This window comes from Sinocyclocheilus rhinocerous, unplaced genomic scaffold (assembly GCF_001515625.1).
Source record: "Sinocyclocheilus rhinocerous isolate Xijiao unplaced genomic scaffold, SAMN03320098_v1.1 scaffold214, whole genome shotgun sequence".
In the NCBI taxonomy this organism is placed as follows: Eukaryota; Metazoa; Chordata; class Actinopteri; order Cypriniformes; family Cyprinidae; genus Sinocyclocheilus; species Sinocyclocheilus rhinocerous.
This window is the reverse complement of record NW_015657514.1, coordinates 213151-235207: the sequence shown is the minus strand read 5'-3', so window position 1 is coordinate 235207 and position 22057 is coordinate 213151. Positions and strand designations below refer to the sequence as shown.

The 22057-nt window shown below is 35.8% G+C and overlaps 3 protein-coding genes across 12 annotated transcripts in view; 1 reads left to right on the top strand and 2 right to left on the bottom strand.

Moving 5' to 3' along the window:
- LOC107721224 (kinesin light chain 1) overlaps positions 1-7256 on the bottom strand; it is a 49124-nt gene extending 41868 nt beyond the window's left edge. For 2 of the 7 annotated variants that reach the window (XM_016529135.1, XM_016529136.1), the window contains exon 1: positions 6921-7256. The gene's annotated coding sequence lies outside the window, so the exon portion shown is untranslated. The remainder of the gene's footprint in view (positions 1-6920) is intronic. The other 5 variants (XM_016529137.1, XM_016529138.1, XM_016529139.1 and 2 more) reach the window with 4 other exon arrangements.
- Positions 7257-8425: 1169 nt separating this feature from the next.
- LOC107721215 (apoptogenic protein 1, mitochondrial-like) lies at positions 8426-11274 on the bottom strand. The gene is made up of 5 exons (XM_016529110.1): positions 11013-11274; positions 10062-10259; positions 9668-9731; positions 9404-9494; positions 8426-8778 (listed from the first exon to the last, which is right to left on the bottom strand). The coding sequence occupies exons 1-5, from the start codon at positions 11151-11153 to the stop codon at positions 8694-8696; spliced, it is 579 nt and encodes a 192-aa protein (XP_016384596.1). The 5' UTR covers positions 11154-11274; the 3' UTR covers positions 8426-8693.
- Positions 11275-12475: 1201 nt separating this feature from the next.
- Positions 12476-22057, top strand: part of LOC107721222 (BAG family molecular chaperone regulator 5-like) — a 12912-nt gene continuing 3330 nt past the window's right edge. For 3 of the 4 annotated variants that reach the window (XM_016529132.1, XM_016529130.1, XM_016529129.1), the window contains exons 1-3: positions 15173-15363; positions 20030-20303; positions 20389-20817. In XM_016529132.1, coding sequence (XP_016384618.1) covers positions 15332-15363; positions 20030-20303; positions 20389-20817 — 735 coding nt within the window. In that variant the 5' untranslated portion in view covers positions 15173-15331. Of the gene's footprint in view, positions 12573-15172; positions 15364-20029; positions 20304-20388; positions 20818-22057 lie in introns of those variants that run through there. The other variant, XM_016529131.1, reaches the window with a different exon arrangement.

Genomic DNA, 22057 nt, shown 5'->3' with positions numbered 1-22057 from the left:
TAGTAGTTTGTAATCTGAGTGTTCAGCAAAAGAAAAACAAAAAAATTAAATCCATCTGTACGTGGTATTTCAGACTGTCAGATGGGACTTCAAGTAAAGTTTTTTTTCCACCAGTGGGTAATAGGGCTGGGTAAAAAATATATTATATTTTAATTAATTCTCATTTTTACAGAACAATATTATTCTAGCCTGTTTTTAGTTAATGGACGGAACATTGAAAGGCACTTTCCATCCAATATATCGCAATAAGCATTGTGCTTTGGTACAAAATAAACGTGACTAAACATCCGAAGGTAAGTTAAAAGAAAGAGTATAACTTAATCCGTATCCTGTCTCATGTAATCGCTCAATCAGTGTTTCAGCCGCGCAAAGACGTCAATATAACAGCTTGTAAACAATGTCACGTAACGTCACATTTACCTCAGAAAAACATATTCAGTAACCATAAACTAAGTCAGATAGAAAAATAAACTGTAGAGAGGGGCATTTTGCTAAATATATGCACCATATAACAAATCCATTATAAATTTTACTGTTCTTCAATGTTTATGTTTGAATAAATCCAAGTTTTTATGACATGAATTGAAGTAGAAATATTATGTAATTGTAACTATTATTTTAAAAACTTCATGAAGTGTAATTTGAACAAATCAGTCAATTTTAACCTTTAATATTATAGTAATGTAGTACCGTCTCATGTATATTTTACAGCATTAGTTGAGAGATTTTTTTCCTTGAGAAAATTTGGCATGTACTGTACCTGATATGTATCCAAAATAATCGACATTGAATCGAATCGCAAGCTTGTGAATGAGAATCGAATCGTGAAATTTGTGTCAAAACCCAGCCCTAGTGGCTAAGTAACATCACACAAAATTCACAGCTGTGAATTATGCAGTATTCACTATTAAGTGAATAGTCAACTATTTTGAACACATGCATAAACATGCCAAATTCAGCAATGCCACCTGTGTATACGTTGTTTTGTGTGCATCAGTTGTACAGCAACATGGCAAGATTTCATGACAGACATGAGTAGAAGGAAAACTGACACTTTTCCGAAGACAAAAGTGCAGTGTGAACAAATCCTTAACAGTATGAGATCATATGAGGACAGATAAATGAAAAACAGGCCTGAACACCTCCTACTCAATTACAAACGATAACGATCTGTCCTTTATTACTCAATCTGGAGAGGTTGAGACAGCGAGCGCTTGAGAGGCAGTAATAAATAGAGGAAGTTACGGTTTGAAAGCAGAGAGCTGAAGAGATTGAGCAGGTTGGGTGAAAGGCTCATTACTCAGAGCTGTTAAGCCAATAGAAGTACTCTAGCATGACTCACACAACCCTGTCCATCGGTAAATACTCTCCTGTGACCTCAGGAGGAAGGGAGAGGGGGTCGAACCTAATGCCTGTAACTATAACAACATCCACGCTGTCGAGTCACAGGAAGAGATATTGCTGACATTACAGGAAGGCCACACACCAAGGCAAAAACCAGGAGAGATTAAAGTTCACCCAAAAACGACAATTCTGCCATTTACTCATTTAAAATATCCTTTTCTGTGGAAAAATAAAATGAGAATTTTTAAAGTCTATACTGGTCATTATTTCAGTAACCTATAATTTAACAGAATGAGGACTGGGTCTGTCAAGAGTCAAAATTATAGTATCATAATAATAATCCATACAATAATCCATCCATATTGTGTGCTATATTCCAAGCTTTCTTGGAATATAGCAGCCAATGTCATGTAACAGCTTTGCATGAGAAACAGAGGAAAATTTAAAGTGTTATTCAGTGAAACATTTGACATCCTCCCTGCATCATGATCTAAACAACATGTCAATTTAACTCGGTTTCATTCATGGTTTCAGTTCAGACTAACTAAAGTTGTTTTTAGTTTCAGCATTATTACTCCAATCTTCAGTGTCCTTTCAGAAATCATTCTAATATGCTGATTTGATGCTCAAGAAGCACTTCTTATTATTATCAATGTTGAAAACAGTTGTGCTGCTTAATACTTTTGTGGAAACTATGATACATTTTTAAGGATTCTTTGATGAATAAAGTTAAAAAGAACAGCATTTATTTGAAATAAATATCTTTTGTAAGATTATAGATGTCTTTTCTGTCACTTTTGATTAATTTAATGCATCCTTGCTGAAAGAAAGCATTCATTTCATAAAAAAAAAAAACTCTTCCTACCAAACTTTTGATCAGTACTGTGAATGTGAAATCTCAATCTACAGGATAACGTTGTTGGCAAGAGGTAACATTAACACTGAGTATCTAAGGTTGGTGTCTGTGTCCTCGATGGCCTCGTTTTGCCTTGAGTAGAGACCACCATGAGAAACTGCAGTGTGGTGCTTCATTTAAATGAACTCTGCATCAGAGTGTGATTGCCCTGACACCTCAGTCCAACCCACTCAGCTTCACAGACGCCAGCACCTCTGATTTCTCAAACACTGCTGTGAATATTAGAGCAGAGTCACACTCAAACTTCACCTTCTTTCTGTTATTTTTCGGGAAGCATCTTGATGTCTGTATTTTTAAGTATCAGCTGTGCATGAACAAAGAGGAAGAGAAACAGTGTTAACAGAAACAATGAATCAAGAAACTCTCTGTGTGATGTTAGTTTTAATGGAGAACCTACAAAATCAGGTTTATTGTGTCCAAAACCTTCCTAGTGTGAAGACTAATAATAAATCAAACAAAAAACATAACAAAATAGCAGTGCGAGTTTGTGTTTTTGTACATTTATCATGATAATATAATTTATTCTTTGACTTCTATGCAAATACCATGGTATATGAATATGGGAACCTATGATGTATATATATGAGGGATTCCCAAACATTTTTATCAACCAAACCTCTTTGACCTAAAATAATTATTTCAATTGTGAGATTTTTTGTTAATGTTTCAGTGATTAAACAACACATTTGCATGGTTCTCAGATGCTGATTAATGCAGGCAAGTGAATCATATATTTAATATTTTATTATTATATTTAATATTAAGTGTTTTCTTTTGATTGCTTTTATTTTAATATTACTTATTTTTAATTGCACATTTATGCTTTTTGTTATTACATGTAATTATTTATTAAATAAATTAATGAATAATTAAATTAAATAATTTAATTACATAATTTAATTAATAAATCAATATAATTATTAATTATTAGCTTTTCAGTTCCCTCATAAACCCCAGTCTTGTGTCAATTTCAAAATCTACAGACAGCATAGTCAATAGATAATAAATGTTTTTAGTTTGTGTGTGTGCACATTTTGAGTAAATGTTGTGTAAACTAATTTTAATTTCATAAATGTGTAAATCTCACCTGTTGTCAGAAACAAAATGCACTTTGCAGGACTATATATTGGCTTTATATTGGAAAATTGCCGCCTGCCTTCTTGATATGAATATCAGCTATAAAACCTCTAGCTCCACAACAGTAAAGCAACCTACATAGCCCATAAAACAAAAAACTGTCACATTTCCATCACACAGAAGTCACATCCCACAGATGAACACGTTCAGTTTAATCAGGCACTTTGCAGCAGCACGAGAGTATGAGTGGCTATAAATTGTACTTGTGTTCCTGTGAGAAGCCAAATTTATAACTGCCCCATTGATTCCCCAGAGGAGAACCAGCCACCTTCTCATTGAAAAGCCACTGCAGCGGAGCCCGAGCTTGCAGCTGGCCACACACTCACACCGCTCAGAGACTGCATCTCCTTCACCAAAACACAAATGCTTTCACTGAGCAAAGACGGACTGTATGTCAACTGAGCAGAGCAAGCCATCTGCATACTAACTACAAAAGATCCACGTCATGCAGCAAGATCAAGCACCTTGTGCTCAGATGATTCCAAGCTCTTCATGAAATCAGTTCTTTTTTTTAATCCAATATTTGGATTACAGTGAGTTCAACGATATTGGTGAGACAAAAGCCCTATTCGCACGGGATTAAGATCACAGACAACCTCCACAATTATTACAAATGACTGGAGGTCACCAGGTAATACTAATCCCGTGCGAATAGGGCTAAAGATGACGTGTTTTATTCAAAACAATTAAAACTAATTCCTTGAAGCACACAATTTCATTTGATACTATTCATCACTCAGTCAATGGTCTAACAAGCACCTATTTAAAGGCGTCATCTGAGACCAGCAGAACCAGTTCATTAAGACATTTATTAGAGAATTAGGCAGCTCTTAATAGAGAAAAACTTAACTAGAGAGCAGAGTCGTGATCAGCAAAATTATTTCAAATGGTTACGAATAAGTTTGAATGCATTTCAGACATAGCTGAGATTGTTTAAATGTTTGGGGAGTCTCTTATGCTCACTACTGCATTTATTTGATCAAAAATACTGTAAAAACATTAATATTGTGAAAAATTATTACAATATTATTTCTGTTTTATATACTTTAAAATTCAATATATTCCTATGATGCAAAGCAGACTTCTCAGCAGCCATTATTCCAGTTTTCACTGTCACGTGATCCTTCAGAAATTATTTTAATATGCTGATTTGGTGCTCGGTTTTTAATATTGGTTCTTGACCAGTGTTGAAAAGATTTTAATGCTTAATAATTTTGTGGAAACATGATACATTTTTCAGGATTTTTTTGATGAATATGAATTTCAAAAGAACAGCATTTATTTGAAATATTTTGTAACAAATGTCTTAACTGTCACTTTTGATCAATTTAATGTGTCCTTGCTGAATAAAAGTATTAATTTTATTTTATTTTGATCAAATAAATACAGCCTTGGTGAACAGTCTTCTTTTTAAAAAAGCTGTGTGTATAAATGTGTGTGTTAGGGCTGTGCGATATTGAAGAAAAATGCGATATGCGATAACTCATTAAATAATGCGATATTCGATATTCGATATGCGATACGATAATGCTTAAAGTGCCACATGCTCAGATGAAACTGTTTTACTCAGCTGTTGCCGAGTCAGTTCTGTGAACTTCTATAAATATCCAGAAGGAATCTGCTGGAACATTAAAAATGATGGACTGGCCCCCTCAAAGTCAGGACCTCAACCCCATCAAGCAAATTTGGGGCGAGTTGGAAAATAAACTGTACAGATCTTTTGTACATTCAAAGGAAAGCCTTTGGCTTGAGTTGCAGAAGGCATGGGGTAACATTAGTGTTGAAGTTCTCAGGAAATATATCGACACTATGCCAGAGAGATGTGCAGCTGTAATTGCTGCAAAAGGTGGACATACCAAATATTAAAGTCAAAGTGGATAAGCACAGTACGACTCACTTCATCTGATATTTATTGTGCTCAGAGCAACCATCTGCATGTTTTATGAACTTTATGAAATGAAATCATGTTTTGGAGGCAAAAAGGTCAATATTTTCAGATCTGTCAGGTGTGCTAATAATTTTGTCCACCACTGTAATTATGTAAGTATCTATCTATCTATATATATATATATATAGATAGATAGATACTTACATAATTACAGTGGTGGACAAAATTATTAGCACACCTGACAGATCTGAAAATATTGACCTTTTTGCCTCCAAAACATGATTTCATTTCATAATGTTCATGAAACATGCAGATGTTTGCTCTGCCTCTGAGCACAACAAATATCAGATGAAGTGAGTCGTACTGTTTTTATTTAGACTTTTTGTTATTTGGTATGTCCACCTTTTGCAGCAATTACAGCTGCACATCTCTCTGGCATAGTGTCGATATATTTCCTGAGAACTTCAACACTAATGTTACCCCATGCCTTCTGCAACTCAAGCCAAAGGCTTTCCTTTGAATGTACAATAGATCTGTCCAGTTTATTTTCCAACTCGCCCCAAATTAGCTCGATGGGGTTGAGGTCCGGACTTTGAGGGGGCCAGTCCATCATTTTTAATGTTCCAGCAGATTCCTTCTGTCACAGGTAGTTCAGACAATAGTTCGTTTTATGGGTATTGTAATGGCCAATTCAACAAAAACAACTGAATCCTCTTAAATATGCCAAGTGTTCTAATTATTTTGGCCACCACTGTGAGTAAATATACATACACATACAATACATACATACATACATACACTTTGAGGGAGCCAGTCCATCATTTTCAATGTTCCAGCAGATTCCTTCTGTCACAGGTAGTTCAGACAATAGTTCGTTTTATGGGTATTGTAATGGCCAATTCAACAAAAACAACTGAATCCTCTTAAATATGCCAAGTGTTCTAATTATTTTGGCCACCACTGTGAGTAAATATACATACACATACAATACATACATACATACATATATATATATATATATATATATACGGTAATAACAATTATTATTATTATTGCAGAAATGCTTTATCACAGGTTGAGAAATGGTTCATAGTCTGATTCCCGTTGCAGTGTTTTTCAGCTTATTTAACACTGATATTCTGGTTTAGGGCAGTGGTCCTCAATCCTGGAAGACCCCAGCACTGCAACTTATGATATAAATCGGGTATATTCAACAAAGGCTCAAAAATGTCCAGGATTGAGCACCAATGTTTTAGGGCTGTATCATGAACACATCTTTGGTGCAGTGACTAACAATGAATTAACACAGATCTATTACTGGTTTAACACTGATTCTCTGGATGGTTTAGGGCTGTATCATAGACAGCTCTCTGGTGCAGTGACTACACTCATCTGCTGTGTGTCATGGCCTGACTGGGCTTTTGCCTTCCCTTACTCCCGCTCTGACTTAATATCACACATCTGACTCTCAATATCAAACACGAGCACCCATCCAAACGATTAACCAGCTCTAATAAAGAGAAGGCGATCTCTGTGTCGTTTAAAAGCGATGTAAGCAGTCATTTGACAGGTATTCCGACACTCCCTGCGAGCCTCGGGTTAACTGTTAGCTCGTTAGCATGATCAACATCTTACCGTTCTGCGGAGCATCCAGATCACACACAACCGTAACAGGGTTTGCTCCTCCTCGTCCCTCCACGAACCTCCAGTCAATATAACGCTCCGCAGCCTGATTGTGAGGGTTTGGGGCAGTTGTGTGCGTGTCCAGTCTTCCGGCGCTCGACGGGGGAAGTTCCTGCCACTGACAGTCCTATTCCACCAGCACGAGCTCAAATCACAGAGTGGCGCAGAGACAATAGTCTCATAATCACACAGTCATAATGTGCGACGGCGAAAACACTGAGGTCTCAGCTCAGACGCATCTGTCTGGAGCTGCACTCAGTGAAAATGGCGTTGTGTTTCTCCAAGCAGGTTCCCTCCTCCTCATTATGATGTCATCCCAGGATTAAAGGAGAGCGATATTGTTTGACATTCTACTCTGTATATGTATGTGTATATATGTGTGTGTGTGTATATACAGTATATATATATATGGATAGTTCCCAGGGAACACACATACTGGTAAAAAATGTATAGCCTGAAATGCACTGTAAGTCGCTTTGGATAAAAGCGTCTGCTAAATGCATAAATTATTATGTTTTATATATATATATATATATATATATATATATACTGTATATATTAGCTGCATTAATTGTTTCTGTTAATTTTACTTTTTATTTAGTACATTTCATTAATAGCATTTGCCAGATCGAATCCATGTTGCAGTATTTTTAAGTTCTTTTCATTTATGTATGCAATATTAGTAATTATTAGATTACTCAAGCTTTTGATATTAGCTGAAATTATAATTTTTGTAAAATTTACTTTGAACCTTGTAGTTTTATTTAGTAAATGTCATAAACAAGGCATTTGCCAAATTTCCATTTTGTTTATGATGTTAATATTGAGCATCATACTGTTCTGAGTTTATATTTCCTCTCTGCCAACAAAAAGAGGTAAAAAAGCCAATGCAACAAGCTTTGTGTCACCATGCAATACACAAACAGAAAGCCGGTCTGGAACTGAGAGGAGTGGAGTTAGCCATAAGTGTAAGTGTTTTACATTTCCATACTCCAGACACACCCTGAGAAATTAAGAAACCCTATTTTGGCTTTTATTCACAATTTTGTTAATTATTAGCCTAATCTTAAATATTAATTATCTTAAACTGTATTTTATGTACCTCGATATGGCAGTTCATGGATTGTATGGTGCTTGTATATATTATCTGACTGATTTATACAAAATAATACAAAGTAGCAAATAATTTAGCTTTAAATTAAATAATTTATTTTAATATCCTGTTTTTATTTACCAAACATTTTCTAAAATCATGTTTGATTCGCAGAGACACACTTTTACTCTATCATCTTTTAGGTGTAAAACGAAGCGTTTGAGAGAGGCGGGGCATAGAGGACCTACAATAATGTACAGTATTTGAAAAATATTTTTGAACATTAAAGCATGTCAACATATTCTGTTACACCAAATACACAAAATAATGATCTTTAAAAAAGCATCATATGACCCCTTTAATAAAATGTTCAGTTTTGGGTGATCTATCGCTTTAAGACGTGCCTGTAGCGTTCTAAAGGCTTCTACAGAACCGCACATATTTCCACTCCACGTGTAGCTGCAGTAACTATCAGGTTTCGAAGGGTTATCAGACTGAGATTATAAAAATTAACAGCTTCTCCATGTGCTTTCACTTTCACATTGAGACAATACCAAATCAGCAGTGATTGATTTACAGTCTTTATTTGCATTTCATGTAGTTTTGCCTTCCTCTCGTCCAGTTCCCCTCGTCTATCCAGTCAGTGTCCTCCATGTGTTGTGCAGAGCTACTTTCGCCATCAGAAGTGTAATGGTGAAGTTCCGTCTATACCATTCCCTGATTAAAAAGATGATACGGAAGAAATAAATAACATGGTATTAACCCTGTAAAGCCTGACATATTTAAAAAGCCTTTTTTTTAATGGAAGAGTACATTAAGCCTTTACACAAAAGTTCGCAAGTGTTGAGTAACAGTATAACTGTTGAGTATCATATTTGATACATTAAGCTTTTATGGCTTATTTAATATGATATAGATTAATATGGAGCTCAAGGAGGATAAAAACACCTTAGTTTTATTCAGTGGCCAAAACCAAGCAAAATATGCAAGTTGCTGCAGTTGCTGATATTTATATGGCTAAAAAGCAAGATGCAATTCTGACAGCTTGTAGTGTAAATCAGTGAGATCTTTATAGCAGACTATTTACATAACATGCATATAAATATCATAAATGTTTTAGTAAGATGATATTTAAATGCTTGATCAAAGTTCTGTAGTTTTATTGTGGGGGTAAAACATATAATGCAATGTAATACAGTGATGATTGAGAGATTAACAAATAAACAAGTCTTTTACTTGTTAAAAGAAGCATGAATTATCAATCACATGGCAGAAGGCATGTAGAGGATTATATACAACAGGTTTTATTATATTATTGTATGTATTTGAGTATTTATCTCACCTGTTATAACTGGCATGTCTTGTAATGTTTTTGTCTAAAAAGTGTTTGTAAAATACTGCCATTTCCTCACTGCTTAAAGTCCTTTTCCTTCCTGGAACCATAATAAATGGCACATTATACAGAAGGCATGTCCCAAACAACTTTAAGATTCAATTATCAGGTCGATCAATAGGAGTTCTTCAATGATCATCGATTCTTACACATGTACATTTGGTTATGTGTGATAAATATACTGTAGGTTGTGTTCATATTTAGACAGCTCACCATCATCATCTCTCTCTGACAACCCTTTTGCTGACAGTTGTGATCTCACATATTCTTCCTTTTCCTGTTAGAAAATAAATAAATAAATGGAACAATATGAACTTGATGAGGTGAGTGGTGCTTGTCTGTGCAAAATTCGCCAGCATTGTTATGCGGTTGCTAAGAGTAAAAAAAAAAAGAAGCAGTATTTCTACTGCATATTAAACATATTCTGCAAGCATTTACGGGAAGAAACATTCACAACACAAAACTGCCCCCTAGTGGTGATATAATGGTAAAGGAAGAACTTCATGGAGGAGTTCAATAGTTACAGTAATCACTCAACATGTTAAATGTGTTTCCTGCATCAAACTGTGTGGTTTTTAAGCTTGCACCGTACAACTGTGGTTCACACCTTGCTAAATGTGAAGTTCTGGTTGGCCCAGAACTCATGGTTCCAGTCTTCAGTCTCCTGTCTCAGACGCCTCAACTTCCTTTCCTGTGGTGTCTCATTCTCTGGGATGTGATATATGATCGGCCTCAGGTTTGACAGTCTGTCTGGTGGACCGATCCAGTCATATTTTGATGTTGCTGCTGGACTGAATCCAGTCCTCTATAATAAAAGGATTAAAACAAGGCAGCATAAGAAATTTCCAAAAAACAAGAAACAACTATAAATCTGGTTAAAATTAGGCAACGTCAGGCAACTGCACCTACAGTAGTAACTATGTGTATTATTAAAATGATATATGAGCATTAAACATCAATAGGAATTAAGAAACCTGAAAGAAAATATATATGTGACCCTGGACCACAAAACCAGTCATAAGGGTACATTTTTTGAAATTGTGATTTATACTAAACTGTATAAATAAGCTTTCCATTGATGTATGGTATGAAAATCTGGAATCTGAGGGTGCAAAAAAAAATCTAAACATTGAAAAAAAAATCGCCTTTAAAGTTGTCCAAATTAAGTTCTTAGCAATGCATATTACTAATCAAAAATTAAGTTTTGCTATATTTATGGCAGGAAATGTACAAAATATTTTCATGGAACATGATCTTTACTTAATATCCTAATGATAAAATCTATAATTTTGACCAATACAATTTATTTTTTGGCTATTGCTACAAACATACCCGTGCTACTCCAAAGAGAAAGGAAAACTTGAAATCGCATCATATGACCCCTTTAAGACTGGTTTTGTGCTCCAGTGTATATGTAAGTTACATTTCTAAATAAAAAAGCAGTAATAATTACATTTAATTGGCTCATTTTTATGCGTGCCATAGTGCATATAAGTGTCAGATGTGTAGAAGAACAGTTACACTGCTGTTAATTTGACAGAGTTGGTGAACGACAAACCTCTGCTCGTTTAGCATGTTTTGGAGGTTGGCTTGCGCTTTGTCGATGACCTCGATAGGAACTCCTTAATGACAGAGGAGCGTGTGTGTAACACGGACGCAGAGACCTAAATATTAAATTGCTACCTGCTTTTACATTCATCGTTGATAAGTCATTGATTGCCTTGATCAGAATTAATAAGTACAATTTCTCCTGGCCTCAGTGACAGCATCTTCTCCTTCTTCTTCTGTTTTATGGCGGGTAACACCAATGTTAAGGTGCATTATCGCCACCTACTGTATTGGAGTGTGGACCAGCGTTTACCCTTCATAATGAGAGGACAAGAAAAAAAAACGGAGAAAAAAAACCTTCTTTACCTCAATAAAAATTTTCCCTCTAAATTCTCTAGTCCATAAGTAAATATATTTTTAAGGTTTATTTATTATTTTTAAGGTTTTATTCAGCATAGTATGCCCAACCCTTCAGTGACAGCATGAATCTTCAGTACAATTTTAACATGGTGGATGATTTTAAAATAAAAGTCCTTTCCCTCACTCATGCATCAGTACTTCCTACAAGAGAGGATATATATATAATTGTTTTCTGAGAAAAAAAGCAACATATCGCGTTCTGTAAAGAGTGCATTGTGTTTTATGTGAATTATATTTCCAACAAAAATACAGATTTTTGTAACTCTCTGGCGCGTTCTACATCATGTACTTCGGATTTAAATCAAACTGAACGACCAAAACATTCCATGAGTTACGAAACTATAAAACCAACAAGTTTGCACGTAAACGTTTATGTTTATATGGCAATATAATCTGCATTGTAGAACTTTTTTTTTGACTAACCCATTTATGTATGTATGTATGTGTGTGTGTGCTTGAAAAGAAACAAATGCTTTCAGTAAATATTTTTATATTGTTACATGAGAATTCCATTTTAAATAGTGTTTTTGAATATTTGAATTTAAATTCTATTTATTAAAGAATCCTGAAAATGTATCACTGTAAAAAAAAATATATGTCACAGCAAATCCGCATTTTTTTTTAATATATTTACATAACAAAAACAGTACCATTTCTTCTGTGATATCAATAAGGTTATTAGCAAATCCGCATATTAGAAAGATTTCTGAAAGATCCCGTGACACTGGAGTAATCATGCTGGAAATACATCATCACAGGAATAAATTAAAACTTTGTACAATTGCAATAACATTGCTGTTTTACTGTATTTTGGGTAAATATATGCAGCCTTGGTGAGCATATAAGAAGCTTCTTTCAAAAACATTTAAAAATCTTACTGACCCCAGTTTTTTTTGAATGATAGGGAGTAACGTTATATAATTTTGTTATATTCTCGCGCTAATTTAAAACGCCTGAAAACAATTTGACAACAACACATGACACGTGTTATTGGCGTTTAATGAATTCAAACTCTTCGTAACTCGTTTGTTCTCGCTTGGCCAGCTAGTTTATGTCATTAGACATGTATGCCCGGTGGTTGTAAACGAAAATTGCGTTGTGTTTAACCTGTAAACACAGACGCACCAATGGCTGCCCGCTGGTTATGCAGGTAGGATGGACAGCCCGTCAAACATCATGTTTAATAAGACATGTATTCATATGATGATGTGTTTAATTAATACAACGCCTCAACCTTGCACTGCTGTGAGCTCTTAATGAGAGCTGATCAATGTCTTTTGTGTGCTTTAAATGGACCTAATAGCAGCGAGCTAAACGCGGATTATTTTAAAAAGTCATTTGTGTCGTTTTAAACTGTTTCACGGAGCTCAGCTATTACGTGTACAGTTGACGTTGTTGTGCATAAAAGATGAAACCACTTTTGTGTTGTGGAAGGGAGTTCACTTTTGACTTTATCGCCTAAATGTGTTTATAAAAAAATACGAAGGGAGGGGAGCCAGTAGATTCCGTGCTGTATCGATATGCCGTGCCTCAGGTTACGGAGAGATGGTTTTATTTATTGATCAGGCAAATGTGGCCATGTTGAAGATGTTACAGTATGAGGGATCCCTCCTGGTGTGAGGAATGGTCTCCCCAGTGTGGTGTTTCGTTTGTGAACGAATCGCTGATTTTGAACGAGTCTTTTAAGTGAATCATTCTCGTTCACTTCTATACACCATCCATTGATATTTTTCGTTTACTGAAGTCTCTCCCTTTTGACTGCACTGCTATCTTTAGATATTGACTTTAGCACGTGCAAGTAGTGAGGAGGAATGCGAAGGAATATTTAATTGGTTGGATTTACCAGTGCCAATATCTTGGCAGAATGGAAATGTCTTTATATGTCTTATATATGTATATCTTTTTTTATCTGTTTTGTATTTTTATATGCCTATTTTCATATTCGACCTTTATACTCTTACAGTCAAGGAAGATAATGAAGTTTTGATATTCTGATTCTATGAGAATAGGGAAGTCCACACGTTATAAGCATAACAGAGGAAATATGTTGTTGGAATCACATTTAGAACATTTTTTTCCAACTGATGAATCAACACTTAAAAAAACACTGACAGCCAATCAGAATCTAAAGCTAAAATTTAAATTTAAAACTAAAATATTTACAATATAGAAGCTAATTATCGTTTTTGGTGTCAACAGACCTATTGACACCAGGGACGATAAATATAACTTGACTATAAAGTTTTATTAATAATTCTATGAGAATATGGAATCCGTGGCATAGCTATAACGACAATGACAATGACGGAGGAACAATATTGTTGGAATCACTTTCAGAACAATTTTTTTTCCAGCTGATGAATGATAAAAACAAATATTCACAACCAATCAGAAGCCAAAATACAACATAACTGAAGTGTGTATTTAAAGCAAGAATGATAACTATAATGATATCAATATTATCGTCCACGCCAATGGATGATGATGTTCTTTTTATTGTAACCGTGTGCTGCAGTTATGTCATCTGCATAACTAGCCTGATACGAGTAGTATGCTATTCTGAATTCAGTCAATGTTTTAGTCTGAATGAGATTTGGAGTGACAATGATTGAAAGACAAACAAACACCAGGCTGATCAGCAGCTGAATGAACCAGAGAATGTTTGTTGATCTTGGCATGTGAATCCATCTCCTTCTCAAAACAGAATTATGAATGTGTAAAAAAATAACTAACTAGTGCTGTCAAACGATTAATAACGATTAATCTCTTATTTACATAATATATGTGCGTGTACTGTGTATATTTATGATGTATATACAAATACACACACATACAATATATATTTTGAAAATATTTACAAATGTTTGCATGTATATATTTATATTCTTATAATTTATATTATATATAAATATATTTAAAGCGGTAAATCTCCATCACGTGCGTGCTTTCACATTGAGCAGCATTAACTACACAGAGCCGTTGTTCACTGACGAGCTGCACAAAAAATAGCGCGAATATGAACGTGGTTTTGCGCAGCTGGTCAGTGAACAACGGCTCTGTGTAGTTAATGCTGCTCAATGTGAAAGCAGCACGTGATGGAGATTTACCGCTGATTACAGAACCGGCTTTTCTGACAAGATGCACGTTAAATATCGCATGCGATTTATCGTGCAGCCCTAGCGATTACCATTTTTTTTCTATAGCTTAATTAAAGGTCATGTCAGGCAGTTTAAATGGGGTAAAATGTAAGATATGCTTTGTTGTAATTTGTGAGAAAAAACACTTATGTTTTCTTAAAAGATTTGTAGGCAGGCAAAAATTAAAAAGGATAATAAATCTTATTTCAGTCATCAATGACTCAAAGTGAAAGATTCAATACCACACAAAATGACACTCACCCGGCGCCACCTACCGGCGTAACGATGTAACTGCATAAAGAGTCACTGAATGACTCATTTAGCGAACTGATTCACAAGAGTCACTGAGATGAATCACTAACAACTTTTATTTTGGATGCGATTAATCACGATTAATCGTTTGACAGCACTACTAATAACCATACACGATTAAAATAAATGTAATTCCTAATTTGTTTAGGCGAATACCACACAAAATGACACTCACCCGGCGCCACCTACCGGCGTAACGATGTAACTGCATAAAGAGTCACTGAATGACTCATTTAGCGAACTGATTCAAAAGAGTCACTGAGATGAATCACTAGCGCTTATAGTGGGAGGGAAGGGGAGGGGCAGGAATGCAGTCCATACCGATGTGATGCTGCTACTGCTGCTCTAAATGCCAGTCTCTGCCAGTGTCACTGCAAGTCCACGATCCAGAAATTACTGGAGTGTTGCACCGTGCAAAACATTTCAGCAGCGCAGCTGATGGAAACGGGGTCCGCTAGACATGTGCGCGAACGTTTTCGGCGCGTTGAAAAGGTGAGAAATATGCTGCGCATTTTAGGAAGAGGTGGTGAGATATGCTCGGGTTGTGTCGGATAAGGTTGGCTGGTGTTCAGAAGCAATAAAAATGTCCTTCTGCCATGGTTTCATTCATGTAAATCCAGGCACAGCGATGTCAGGTTACAGAAAGCACCACTGTGGTGAAGCATGTTCAGGTTTGTGTTATATTCTAACTCTGCTTTATTGATTTTATTGTTTATGTCACGGATGTAGCCATATATTCAGTAGACTACTGGGGGACGAACAAATGTAGTAATTTAAGAATCAGCCATTGCAAAACCCATACTGGGGGGTGGGGGGCATGTTACGTTCCTGGTTCATGTATCAGGGTACAGCTGTAAGACACTCTTCATGATGGCACATATGATGATGATGATGATGAGATGTGTTTTGCATTCAGCCTCCATGATCTCGCCGGTAACATCAGCATCAGAGCTGCTGTGGACAGTTCCAGAATCTCGACTCCCTCCCTAGTGTTGATGCTGAAGTTTGAAGAACCCTGCTATTAGTCTCAGTAACTGACATAGAAGTCTGGTCATTTTTATTGTAATAATTAAAGATAATGATCTTGTTCTGCCAGGACATTATCCATTAATTTAACAGACATTTAATTTAACTTTAAAACACAACATGGGTAAAACACCTGTGAAAAATCAATACAGAATCAATGCCTTCATATTACATTATGAAGGTACAAATAGTACACAGTACATTAGGTCATATTTTTATGGATTTTCCGTAGTGTAGTTTGTTTATTATTTGTTATATTAATGTTTATTGCATAATTTTAGTGCCACGTGTGTTGCCCTGTTGGTTGTCACAGTATTTTTACTGTGAATTTCTGGCATGCACAGCTGACAGTTCATAGCCTAAATTTAACTATGTTTTTTACAGTATACTTTAAGAAAAAATTTAATACATCATGATCATTGTGATGATGAGACATTGCTTTTAGTCTCCATGAACAGAGAACTGTTTTAGTTAGTCTAGTAGTCTAGTTACTTTAGACCTCCATCAGTTTCAGTAGGGCGTAATTGTGAATAATCCAGAGATTTTTTTTTTTATATATTATTATTTTACAACAAAGCTGCGGGATAGAAGTACAGTTTGTTCAATCAATTGTTCTGTTGCTTAACATACAAACTGTTTAGCTGACAAAATGTGTTTCCGAAAAAACCCTTTAGCTGACAAAAGCTCCATTAAATAGTTTTGAAAGTTGTGAGTTGTGAAAATTATATGATCTAAACCTTTATACAGTTTTATCGGTGTTAAATTCAATAAGGTGCATTGGTAAGATAATATGTGTGCTATTTGGAATCAAGTCTGTATATCCACATTATTGGTTGTTTGTTGTGTAAAAGTGAATTTAGGGGTTTGTTTTGGAGTCAATGAAGTGGTTCATGAGCCTTATTGATGAGGGCTGTAAGGATACAGAAGGCAAGAAAATTAAAATAAAAAAATCCGTAAAATATGTTTTTTACTTCAATTTACATTTAAATACCGTAATTACATGAACTGATAATGTTAATATACCAACCTATTGAAGTACTGAAAACTGATTTGTACCTTTGTAATACACTGATAACCACCAAAAGCAGGTGGTCACAGTGTCATTCACACAAACACTAAACACCATCATGGTAACACATGAAACTGATATAATGCAATACACATTAATTTAACAGCATTATCTCAAACATACAACCCTTCTGTACAAAACTGATAAGAAAAAACTAAGAAACATAATTATTTCAACAAAAAAAGTCAAATTTGAAATAAACGGATGAGTTATAAAAAAATTCACCCCCCTCACAGTTGTCATGAAGGGCAAAATTAGCTATATAGACCAAAATAATTTTTGAACCAGGCTGTAAACATGTTTTTTTCTGACTCCCTTTTGCAGCCAGCCTCTAGCGGCCAGTTGACGAATTACAGTTTAAGTAACTTCCTTGTTGGCTTCACGAGAGAGAGCGGGAGGTTGCCGCTCGAATGTAACGCAGGGAATTCTGGGTTATTCACTGTAAATTATACGTTTTTCTTTTTCACTTCTAAAAACGGTATACTACCATAAAATTACATGTAATGTCCAATACAGTTTTTCAACGTATATATTAGGGCAACTTACCGTTAACCATTTAACAGGTTTTTACTGTAGCATTTTTACAGTCTTTTACTGTTAAATTCACAGCCATTTTTTTTACAGTATACTTATAGCCATTTTCTGTGATGAATGGTTGCAATATATTCATTGGGGACTATCCATAAAACTATTATCCCAGCCAGGCCATGTAAATTTGAGCTTTAGAAAATAATGGATTGACTCTGATGTGTCAGAATGCCATGAATGGTGAGAGAAGCAGTGATGTATTTAGCAGTGCCCACTGATAAGCTCTGGCATGGATGGCATGTTGGCTCTTTGGCTCAACCCAGATTTCATAGTCCAAAGTGTTTGTGCCCATATTTACTTTCGAGAAGTTGCAACCTATAATAAGAGCTCTTCGGTTGCTTAAATTACTGGATAGCGGAGAACGATAAAGGAGGGGAGACAGGAAGCTGGGTAGCAGGTGGAGCATCTGGACAGATGATGTTCTGACTCATCCTTATCTGACCCTTCCCTCCCCTCCTACAATCACAGCATGAATTCACACTAACGTCGTACTGTTGCTCAACTGTGGGAGCAGAAATTCAACAAGCTAGGTGAACTGTTCACAAGTTCTCATAAGTGAACCTTGGTGTTTCTTGGGAGTATTCTTATTTGAGATTTTTGAACACAACAGTAATATCTAACTGGGTTTGTTGTAGATTGGAGCCTTTTTTTGGACATGTTTACTTATATATGGCTGCTGTAATCATTTTATTTGACACTGCCATGAGTTTTCTTCTCGACAACTTTCTAGCTGTTTATTATATAAAAGGATAAAGCACCCAAGGCGTACTTTTGGAGGAAAAAAGCTATCAAGAACAAGCGTGACATCTTTGATCCTGAGGTATACAAGGACTGCATTCTCACTGCACAGTTGTAAATGTATTGTGCATTAAAGTAATATTCAGGAATAAATGCAGTTTAATATTTCACAAGCATCTGCGGCATACTCTCAATTACCACAGAAAATTATTTTGACTCATGCCTCAGTTTGTAATGCGTGTACAGCTGGAACATTGTCTAAATTGTACTGCTGAGGTGAGAATAGTTTTGTATTTTTTATATTAAAAAAAAAATATATGTATATATTAGGGATGTAACGATTAACCGCGAGCCGGTTGAAAATCGATTTAAATATGTGACGATTCAAATCGGTTGAGATGCTAAACAAATCGCGATTCATTTAGGTGTAGGAGTTTATATGAATGTATGTCTGAGGGGAACTTACTGTCTTTAGAAAAGTTTAGATGGTATTTTTTCTTTTCATCTTGCCTCTGTATAATGCATATTAAAGTTCATAAGTGCAGCGCTGCTTTGTTTACAGCGGAAACCAGGAAAAGCTTTAAGCCCCACCTGCTGGCAGAGAGTGAATCTGCGTCTCATTCTGCTCGTCTGTTTCTGTTTCATGCAGATATTTTTTATGCATAATTAAACAAAACTGAAGTCAAACCATTGTTTTTGCTTCAAATTTCGAAATTATACTATGTAATTTAGATTAAAAACTGTACATGTTGCATGTATGCAGCATATTTGTTTGGATCAGGATTAAAATGCAGTGTTTTTTTTTTTTTTTTTTTCCTCCTTCCTCTTTTTGAACTTCTCATTATAGACATCCACTAAAAATTACCTGCTGGGTAAAGTAATTCAGGAAGAAGAAACATTTGTTTGTCACCACATGTTTGCCTGATGTTTTGTTATTTTGATTTAATACAATGAAATTCATTTTAAGTGTGTCTTTTAGAGATAATTCACTAAAAAATTAAAATGCTGTCATCATTTACTCAACCTCATGACATTCCAATCTCGTGTGAAGTAATTCTTCTGTGGAACATGATATTTTGAAGAATGTGGGCAACCTAACAGTTTCTAGTTCCCATTGACTCTCCATACTATGGAAGTCAATGGGAACCAGAAACTTGTTTTTGAGGCCACTGTATACGTGTAGTTGAAGCACACACTATGTCTGTGAACTTATATTTATTTATTTGATAACATTTGAATGTACATTACTGTTCAAAAGTTTGGGGTCAGTAAGTTATTCCAAAAACTGACAGTAAAGACATTTATAATTAATAATTTACTGTATTTTTGATTAAATAAAATACAGCCTTGGTAAGCATAAACGTTTTCTTTCAAAAACAAAAGCAAAACATTTTGAATGCTAGAGTTTGTTTAAAGAAACGATTGTATAATTTTAGGTGCTGCTATTTAGTTTTTTTGCCGTTTTAATCATCTTTCTGCTTTCACTAGTTCATTTAAATGGTCATGCAGTGTAAAAAATGAATTTTTCTCACAATATTCTATATAGTCTGCTATTATCAATTAGTATGAGCTCATAAATTCTACCTGCACAATAAAAGAATTGTTTAAAGTAGTTTTCCTGCCAGCTACCCATAAAAATCTTCTCTTTTACTTGTATTGAAATTCATCTACTGTATTGTCCCAACATCACACTATTTCCACATCCTGACCAGCTCTCACCTCTCTCTTCTCCTTCAGCCTGTTTAGGAAACCCTTTGATGGTGGGAAGAGGACGATGGATCATGGCAGTCAGCAGCCACAGACTCCGCAGATGCCAGGACCCTTCACAGGTTATGCGGGACCCCAGGGCCCGTACCCTGGGCAGCACCCAGCCCTGTTACGGCTGGACGAGGTGCAAAGGGAGATTGCCACCCTGGGCCCACAGGTGTGCTCTTACAGCGGCCTGCAGAGCGACAGAGAGTACAAACGACTGGAGCGAGAGCTGACCCGATTACTGCTGGAGGTCGATAAGGTCAGGACAGGCCATCCAACTTTTTAGTTCGGTATGAAGTCACACTAGTTTGTTCTTCTTAACCATGTTTTGTTTCCTGACCCAGGTGGAGACGGAGGGCCGGCCGGAGCTTCAGCAGGCTCGGAAGCGTGCGGCAGGAGAGGTGGAGGGTCTGCTTCGCTACCTGGAGGGCAACGCTACGCATCCGTCTCGGCTGGCCATTGGGGAGCTGACCCAGGAGGTGCAGAACTTGCTGAATGAAGGGGTTGTGGGGCCGTTCCGGCAGGGCCAGGCTCAAGATGCCTTTGAGATCAGTGAGGAGCTGGTGGAGGCTGTGCAGGACGTGGCCATGCGGCTGGCTCAGGTTAAGACGGGTGGCAGTGTCCCCCTAAGGAAGGCCCGTTACAAAGCGCTGACACGGGTCTGTGCCGTACAGGAATTACTGGAGGGTCGTGTCCGCACTCAAACGCTGGCGCTGCCGTTGTCCGATGACACGCATGAGGCTGTGCAGCGTATTAATCAAGTCATGGCGCAGGTGAGTGGTATTGCAAAAAAAAATATCACGAGAAATCACAATCCTGCATCTTAACCAGCAAATCACTGTTATTTATTTTACATGTGAAGATACAGCAGTTAAAAACAGACCTTTTTTATTTTAAAAGTCAGAGAGAGAGTAGAAAATAGCCATTAAAATGTTAATAGTGTGTTTTTTGTACAAAAACATAAGGAGAAAATACAATCAAAATTTACACTACCATTCAAAAGTTTGGGGTGAGTAAGATCTGAAGGATCTTGTGACACTGAAGACTGGAGTAATGATCCTGAAAATTCAGCTTTGCACCACAGGAATAAATTACATTTAAAAAAATTATTCAAATAGAGAACAGTTATTTTAAATTGTAATAATATTTCACAATTTTACTGCTTTTACTGTATTTATGATCAAATAAATGCAGCCTTAATGAGCATAAGAGACGTCTTTAAAAACATTAAAAAAAAACTTTCCTAGCCCACTTTTGAATGGCTGTGTATAGGGCTGGGCGATATGGCCAAAATATTATCATGATAATGTTTTTTCATATCAGTCGATATCGATAATTATCACGATAAATGTCAAATTTTTATTTCTTTCAAGTTTAAAGGCAGATTTTTGCTCCAATATGAAAGTTGTAAAAACAAGACAGTTCATTTTTTGTGGTCAGAACATGACACTTTTCCAGTCATTTTTCCTTAACAAAATAAATATCTTAATAGAAAAAAATAATTTCTTAGTTCTGCACGTTCTAATGAGTAATATTGTTTCAAATCAAGCAACAGGTTTGTACGGAGTCTTGCACATGGCATGCAGGAAAAAAATAGTAGGCTAAATCGTGCGCCACGATTTACTAATTCGTTCCCTCGATTTATAAATTGTGCACACGATTTAGCAAATCGAGGGAACTAATTAGTAAATCGAGGGAACGAAATAGTAATCGTGTGCACGTTTTAGTACATCGAGGGAACGAATTAGTAAATTGTGCGCACAATTTATTTTTTTCTTGCATGTCATGTGAAATCTCTGAGAAATACACATTTAATAGTAGCTTAAGTTAGGATGCAGATGTCGATCTATGTTTATTATCAAAATCAGTAATATCTGTAATTATTTTAGCAACCTAATTTTAATATAGTGAAATATAATTATTCTGACTGTTTGAGTTATTTTTTTTTTATTGACCACTGGTCTTCCATAGTAGCATACATTTAGATCATGATAATCACAGTTAAAACCACAA

What these genes read in the sequence shown, in the direction of transcription:
- LOC107721215 (XM_016529110.1), bottom strand. Translation starts at nt 11,153, where the DNA reads ATGAATGTAAAAGCAGGTAGCAATTTAATATTTAGGTCTCTGCGTCCG. An exon ending in AACATGCTAAACGAGCAGAG is followed by an intron (nt 10,260 to 11,012) that starts GTTTGTCGTTCA and finishes CTTTTATTATAG; the next exon opens with AGGACTGGATTCAGTCCAGC. An exon ending in AGAACTTCACATTTAGCAAG is followed by an intron (nt 9,732 to 10,061) that starts GTGTGAACCACA and finishes ATTTTCTAACAG; the next exon opens with GAAAAGGAAGAATATGTGAG.